General features: G+C 42.9%; 1 protein-coding gene across 1 annotated transcript; it reads left to right on the plus strand.

Moving 5' to 3' along the window:
• Nucleotides 1-5,711, plus strand: rgcc (regulator of cell cycle). Its single transcript, XM_004572977.3, has 5 exons — nucleotides 1-158; nucleotides 354-527; nucleotides 3,212-3,322; nucleotides 3,459-3,521; nucleotides 4,999-5,711. Exons 1-5 carry the CDS (start codon nucleotides 131-133, stop codon nucleotides 5,004-5,006), a joined length of 384 nt encoding a protein of 127 aa, XP_004573034.1. The 5' UTR covers nucleotides 1-130; the 3' UTR covers nucleotides 5,007-5,711.
• The last annotated feature ends 1,366 nt before the right edge of the window (nucleotides 5,712-7,077 follow it).

Consider the following 7,077-nt stretch of genomic DNA (forward strand, 5'->3'; position numbering starts at 1 on the left):
TGGACCTGGAGGTTAGATAAAGACCTGAAGCACCCTACGACGAAGTGGGACTTTACGCTGAGGGCCACATTTATTTATTTAGAAGTTTTCACGACGTTTCTGGATCATTTCTAAGCGAACTAGTGGAATCATGAAGTCCCCAAAGCTGAAGCCTCAAGGTAATGTCGTTTGTTTTAAATATATATGTATATAAATATTATCTTATATATGAGTACGATAACTGAATTGCAGTTGTGTTTATATAAGAATAGAATAATGTGCTACGTGAATGATTTTCAGACCTGAATCATAACATCAACAGTTTGCGTAACATTTTATTTCAATTTTGTGAATTATCCCCCCCCCCTTTGCAGCCAAGTTCGTCAATGAGGAGGATCTGAACGATGTGCTGTGCGAGTTCGACGCGGTGATCGAAGACTTCACATCGCCGGTGGAGAGGCGACACTTCAGGTACGACGAACACCTGAAGACCATGAAGAGGAGGAGCAGCGCCAGCGTCAGCGACAGCGGCATCAGCGACACAGAAAGTAAGTGGGCAAGGATTGTGATTTACTCTCGGCTCACCTGCTCCTCAGTATTACCATGGTTATCTAACCAGTGGAAAGGTTCAGTGGCGCGACTTTGTTGTCATCCTTAACATGGAGCAATTAAATTGGACCCCAGACAGTCAGGCAAGAGTTACAGAGTGTCACAAAATAATGACACGTTGTACTTCTCTGCAGACTGAAGACACAGGGTTTGTTATCTCTACAGTACCACTCCTCCTATAGCGCACTGTATGCCTTGGGTGTGTAGTGTCTTATCAGGTACACTGTAAAGTAGGCTTTATGTAAAAAACATGCAAACTCTCTAAGTAAGGAAACCTTTTAAAAAAAGCCAGGTTCACAAGCTTGTTTATTTTGAGTGTACTTGGCTTGAGGAGGATATGTCACATCAATGTAATATAGTACACATAAACATAAGAGAGTGTTATTTAATTTTAATTTAGTATTGCTGATTAATGTCACAGTGGCCCAGTTACATAAACGCTAGCAAACATTTGACCATCAACTAAACAAGAAAACTGAGCAGGAATCATTATTCTCAACAGGAGGAAATGCTAGAGACCACATTCCACATCCACAAGAAGTGCAAACACGACATAACTGGAATCGGGATCACCACACTGCTAAACTTACTGAAAGTTAAACATTAACATTCTCACAGGTGTATGAGGTACAGATAAGCATACAGACTATTTTGAATTGATTAGGGTATTGTTTGCATTTACAGTGCCGCATCCAGAGGGCACCCGAGTCGAGCGTCAAACTGTTGCATACGCCTTCATGTATGCTCGCACGCAGGGAGAGTAGCAGTGAGAGAAAATCCCTTTCTCATGCTTCAGAGATGTTGGCGTCACGTTGAGCTGCATATTTTGGCACACCTGCCCCTATTTTGTGGCTGCGTCTCTAAGGGTTTACTGTCATATGTTACCATATCACTCTACCATACAGTGTCTTAAAAGTCTAGCTTCCCCCAGCTGTAGAGCCGACTTCAGGCGGGCAAGTGGGATATGCTGACACACAGAGAAAAATATGCTTCATGTCCCCATGCGCAAATATACTTTTCCAAACACATGCCAGTGGGTTGGGCCGTCTAAGGGAGGAAAGAGGGTGTACAGGTTTGATGGCCAAACAGTCGAATGTATGATATATACTAGAAAGAGAATCAGATGTTTAAAACTAGATAATTGCACAATAACAGGGGCCATTATCACTAATGATCTCGCAGGGAGCAACATCAGTGATACAAACACAGGGAAGGTGTTTGAACACATGTCTATGGCACTAATGAGCTTGCTGATTTGATCAGTGGATCGGATTCCTGCTTGAACCCTGTCCTCTCCATGGTAGTGAAGTAATGACGAACGAGCTGTCTCCCACAGGGGTCATCTATTGTCTCAAAGTCTGATGGATGTATTGACTGTTGAAGGCGTAGATAGATGACAAAAAAGTCTTGGAGCTGCACCCTGGAGTGTCAGTGTGGGTGAGAGAGGCGACAGAGAGCCATAGAAAGTGGTATGAAGAATGTAGGAGTGAATAAGGACAGACAGACATGAATATAGAGCAGCAGAGGAAGCTGAGAAATGAGAGGGATTCAGGTTCAAGTCAAGTGCAGACATTAAGGGCTCATCAGTGTGTGTGTGTGTTTGCATGTGATCCACTTGCACTTCCCGCGTGTTTTGCCTTTATCCCATGTGCAATTTCCCACAATCCAGAGTTGCGGGAGAGGCATTGGTCAGAGAGGCGGGAACAAGTGGGTGCTTGACATCTCAGACATGGTGCAAGATACACATCGGCATCTTTAAGTGTAGCCTAATCTTAGTTTGAGCACACACACTTCACAGCTACACATTCATTATTATCAGTGTGGTTTGCACTTCTACAAAGAATGATTTAAAAAGTCTCTCATGCTGTCGGATAAACATTTATCCCTATCCAAGCTACACCCCGACAGGTCACTTGTCTGCCACAAGCAAAGATTCTCACTCACATTCACACAATTTAGAATCACTAGTTAATCTAACCCCACTAACTGCAAGTCTTTGGGCTGTGCGAGGAAGCCGGAGCAGCCACACAGATGGTGGATTCAAACCCAGAACCTTCCTTGCTGTGAAGCAAGAGTGGTGGTTTGAAGTACTGTGCGGCAAAATAAAGGTGACTATTAGGTCATTTATGTAAGACTCTGTGTAGAGATTTGGGTGGTGCATAAAAAACACAAACAGTATCCCAAATAAGAGCGTGCTCTGCTGTTTTGAACATGTCAAAGATAAATCTTACTAAAGAGCAGGAGAAGAGTTGGCTGCCTTTAGAGACCTCTTTGCCCAGAAAAACTTTTGATATTACTGTCACTAACAGCCTCAGTGGTGCTTTAATCCATGATTTATGGTCATCGAGACTTTTTCTTTTTTAGCTTTGAAAGTCATCCAGAAACTTTTGCTGCTAGAAAAACAAAGACTTCCGTAGAGATTCATTTTAACACTTTAGTTTTTGTGCTGTACCCGCACGTGTTTGTGAGGCATGCACGCGACAGCCCATAGAGAAAGGGTGTCATTAGAGGAGAATGCGATGATTACACACTGAAGCTTGTTCCACTGACACAGATGTAGAGAAAAGTGAGTACTCGCTTGATCTTATGTGCCTGCATTTTCTCTTCTGTCTCTTTCTGACAGGTGCCGAGTCTCTCAACAGAAACAGCTTCAGCTTCAGCGACGAGAGACTGAACTCGCCCACCATGCTCTCCCCCATCACCACCACCTCACCTCCCCTAATGTCACCAAAACGTGAGTAAAAGCCCTTGAAAACTCATGGACATAAACAAGCTATGTATTGTACTGTATATGTGGTAATGAGTGATTGAAGAAGCTTATATTTAAACTGCTTCAAAATCGTGATTCTTTCTGCGTGTCTCCATTGCAGCCAAACTGGGCGACACTAAAGAGCTGGAGGACTTCATCGCTGACCTGGACAAGACACTAGAGAGTAAGCACTAATGCAATCTGGCTGTCAGAGCCCCATGATAAATTAGCCTGCATGCTGGCGCCACCCGCTACTCGGGATTAACCGGAGCGTTTGTTCCCTGTGTCGGCTGTGTTAACAACTGCTCATAAAATGCCATGAGAGCCACCCCGCAGGTTTCTATGAAACAATGATGTGTCAGGATTATGAAGTGGCTGAGGCTTGCTATATGGACCTCCAGGCCTCCAGGGCCACACTGGAGAGAAAGGCTGCGTATCCCTTTTCACCTGTCACTCAGCTTTGAAGTGCAGATCATACACAGTGGAACGCTGCTTTATAAATTTCATCCTGGTCTATTCTTCCCCTATCTCTTTCCGTGTATACAGTGCATGGTACATATACCCTGTACGGAGGCATTTTCCTCTGGGCTTTTGTTCTTTATCCAAATTGATCCTCTTAGTGTAGAGCAGGGGTGTCAAACTTATTTTAGTTTGTGGGTCACATACAGCCCAGTTCAACCCTCCAAATCATTCCTATTACTTTCTTTTCTTTTCATGTAAAGTGTAACTCCAATGTGAAAATATCTACAGGTAATAAAACATCTATTTGTAATGATAATGATGAGATGTCTTTAGAAAAACAAGTCAGTTTGAACAATATGTGGTGGTAGTGAAGCAAAGAAACCCCCACCTTACTCTCGTGTAGCCTTGAGTGATGTCAGGATAAACTGCAAACCCAGCAGTGACCTAAATAACAGCTGTCATCACACCATTCATTCTTATCAACTAGCAGCGCAGTTCTTCCAAATGTAAAAAGCAGTGAAAATTCCAAAATTTATGCCCTCCTTGTTGCAGTCTTTGCACTCTGCAAAGCCATTCAGTGGGCTGAATCTGGAACCTCTGCTGTATATTTGGCAACCCAGAGGTAGGGAATGTTCCGTGGTGTATGCAAATTTGTCATCTCTAGCCTACTGGGCTTTAATAATAATATTTGACCTGAGTTGACTTGGAATGCACAAATCTGTAACCTGAGAAGGCAATTTGGTAGCTTACACTATGTTAGGCTAATAGACGGCTGGTTTGTGCTGCGCCTCCTCTTTGCTCAGGCCTTGTCAGAGTTGGAACTTGCATCAGAGAATAAGGAATGTGTGCCGGGTAAACCCTGTCGGAAATTTCAACTTTAAATGTCAGTATTGGAAAGAGACAGGGGTGGGAGTGAGGAACTTTTCTTATTTCCATGTCTGTTCCTTGGGCTCCCTACTCTGTTTTAGCCACTGCACATCCGTCTTTCGCAGACATCCCGTCTGTCTGTAAAGTTGGACATTCAATTAGCCGTTCAGGCAGTCAGCCAGCTCCTCTGTTAGCAACGAAGTGTGGTGTGTTTATTGGGGCCACCAGTGTTTACGATGAGCAGCCTGTAAAGTTGAGCGTCCACCATTCTGAGAATAGAACCAGGAGCCAGGGAGTCCTGCTCTAACCGTGTCCGTCTCTGTCTGGTCTAGGCATGTGACACAGAGGCCCACAGTCAGCTTGGAGCCTGGCCATGAGGGAAGGAGGGAGTGTAAGTCTGGAGGACCCCCCTTGAACAGTTAACATGCACCTGCCCACCCCTCACAGAAAACCACCCAACAGGATGCAGCTGGATGGCGGAGCAGCTGCCAAGTAGCTCGACCACAGCATCAGTTCCAGCCGCTCAGCGCTCCCAAAGTTAACCCAGCACTAACTTCAGACCACATGGCTGTAAAGACTGCAGTCAGGGTTAAGATTAGCTTTGTAGGACAAGAATACTGCGCAGCCATGAAGTAATGGACTCCCATTAAAGGTGCATTCGTTGTTTGAATTACAATTCATCCTGCCACAGACCAGATTACACTCCCTCGTGCAAAACTTGAGCTGGAAGAGTTATTTTAAAAATGGCTTTTTATAACAGAAAGATATTTGTATTTTATAGAGCTTCTTATTGTAAATATATCTCTCTTTTATTGTGAAATCTATTTTTGTATCATATGTAAATAATAACTGCTTCAAATTCTATTTACCTTTGTTTTGACAGGACAGTCAGATTAAGATTTGACAAGTTGACTGGAATAAAGTTGATCAAATGTGAACTAAAGCCGTAACCCACTCTGAAAAAAACTGGAAAATAATGTGTGTATTTATACAGCTACTACCTGCCTGCGATAACATAAAACGATTAAAAATTGTTCTTTTATTAGCACGTGTCTTGTCTTTTTTTTTTTTATTCTGAGCTTCAGTTCACATCTGAAATTAATCTGCTTTTGGATTTAAAAAATCCTGGAAACTCCCCTGCAGGGAGGTGTTTCCAGAGGTAGGCAACCACACTAGGTGTACCTGCTGTCTTGCAAACTCTACTGGTAAAGCAGTGTCGATCTGTCAATGGAAGACCACCAACACCACATGCACAAATGGCCCTGTGTGTTTCAGTGACCTGATCACTCACTGTTTATCTCTGAAATTAAAGCCATTGTAGGCAAAACAAACAAGATCTACACTGAGTGTCAAATGTTTCTTGGAACATCGACATAGTTCTCTTAATGTGATCCATCAAAGTGAATCACAAACATAGACTACATAAAGAAGGGCAGGAAGAGCCTTCACTTCCTTCTAAGAATGTAATACCTACATGCAAAACTGCAGGCACAGTGAAAGATGTGTTACAAGTCTCTTGACTTCTGTGCGCATGAATCAACCACTCGGCAAAGCTGAGTGGTTGATAACTTCTTAAGCAACACTGTGTCTATTTCCAGAGGTGGAAGGAGATGGGAGGGCGTGACCCCTTTCTGGCTCAGTGGCAGCTGTGACTAAAGGAATCTGATGTCTGCTGACCAGTAGAGGTCAAAGGTCAATAACTACGAGTAGATATGCCTCCTTACTGATAGTGCCGCAGGTGTACACAGAAGCAAGTCTTTACACTTACTAGGCATCTCTGGGCAGTTAACTGGGCAGGTTTTTTGTTTAAAATTGGAGTCCCCAACTAAATGACTTCAGTGGTCAAACAGGCATAAAAAACACGTTCACTTGTATTCTTTGCTCAAGAAAATGTTTAAAAAGATTTTCCCATCAAGTTATACACAAGATTATATGATTAGGTTACACATTATGGCGTTATTTATGGGTCCGTTCAGAGCGCCATAATCAACAGACCACCAGAGCACTGAACAAATGCTGTGCTAATTCATGGTATGAATATAGAAAACCAAGACTAAAGCACTTCATGTTCTTTCTATAATATGGCTGCTACTACACAGTTATTGGCTCTTTAAGGGGACGGGGAGGATAACAGAATTCACCAAAAGATGTCTATTCAGGATTCCTCGAGTCCAGCCTTTCCCCCTCTCTGTCTTTGCCATTGAGATGATATTATTTTTTTCTATTCTGATCTCACATTTCCTATAATCTAACTAGTCTTTATTGCTAGCGGGTTTTTGATACAAGGTTTCTGTTATAAATTGTTACCTCCTGAGCCAAGGAAATCCTGCTTGCATTACTGCAACATCAAGATCCTTTCTGTGATTTGAGAACAGGATTACACAACAATATGAGGCTTAACTTTACCTCTA

Source organism: Maylandia zebra, linkage group LG16, assembly GCF_041146795.1.
Source record: "Maylandia zebra isolate NMK-2024a linkage group LG16, Mzebra_GT3a, whole genome shotgun sequence".
Lineage (NCBI taxonomy): Eukaryota > Metazoa > Chordata > Actinopteri > Cichliformes > Cichlidae > Maylandia > Maylandia zebra.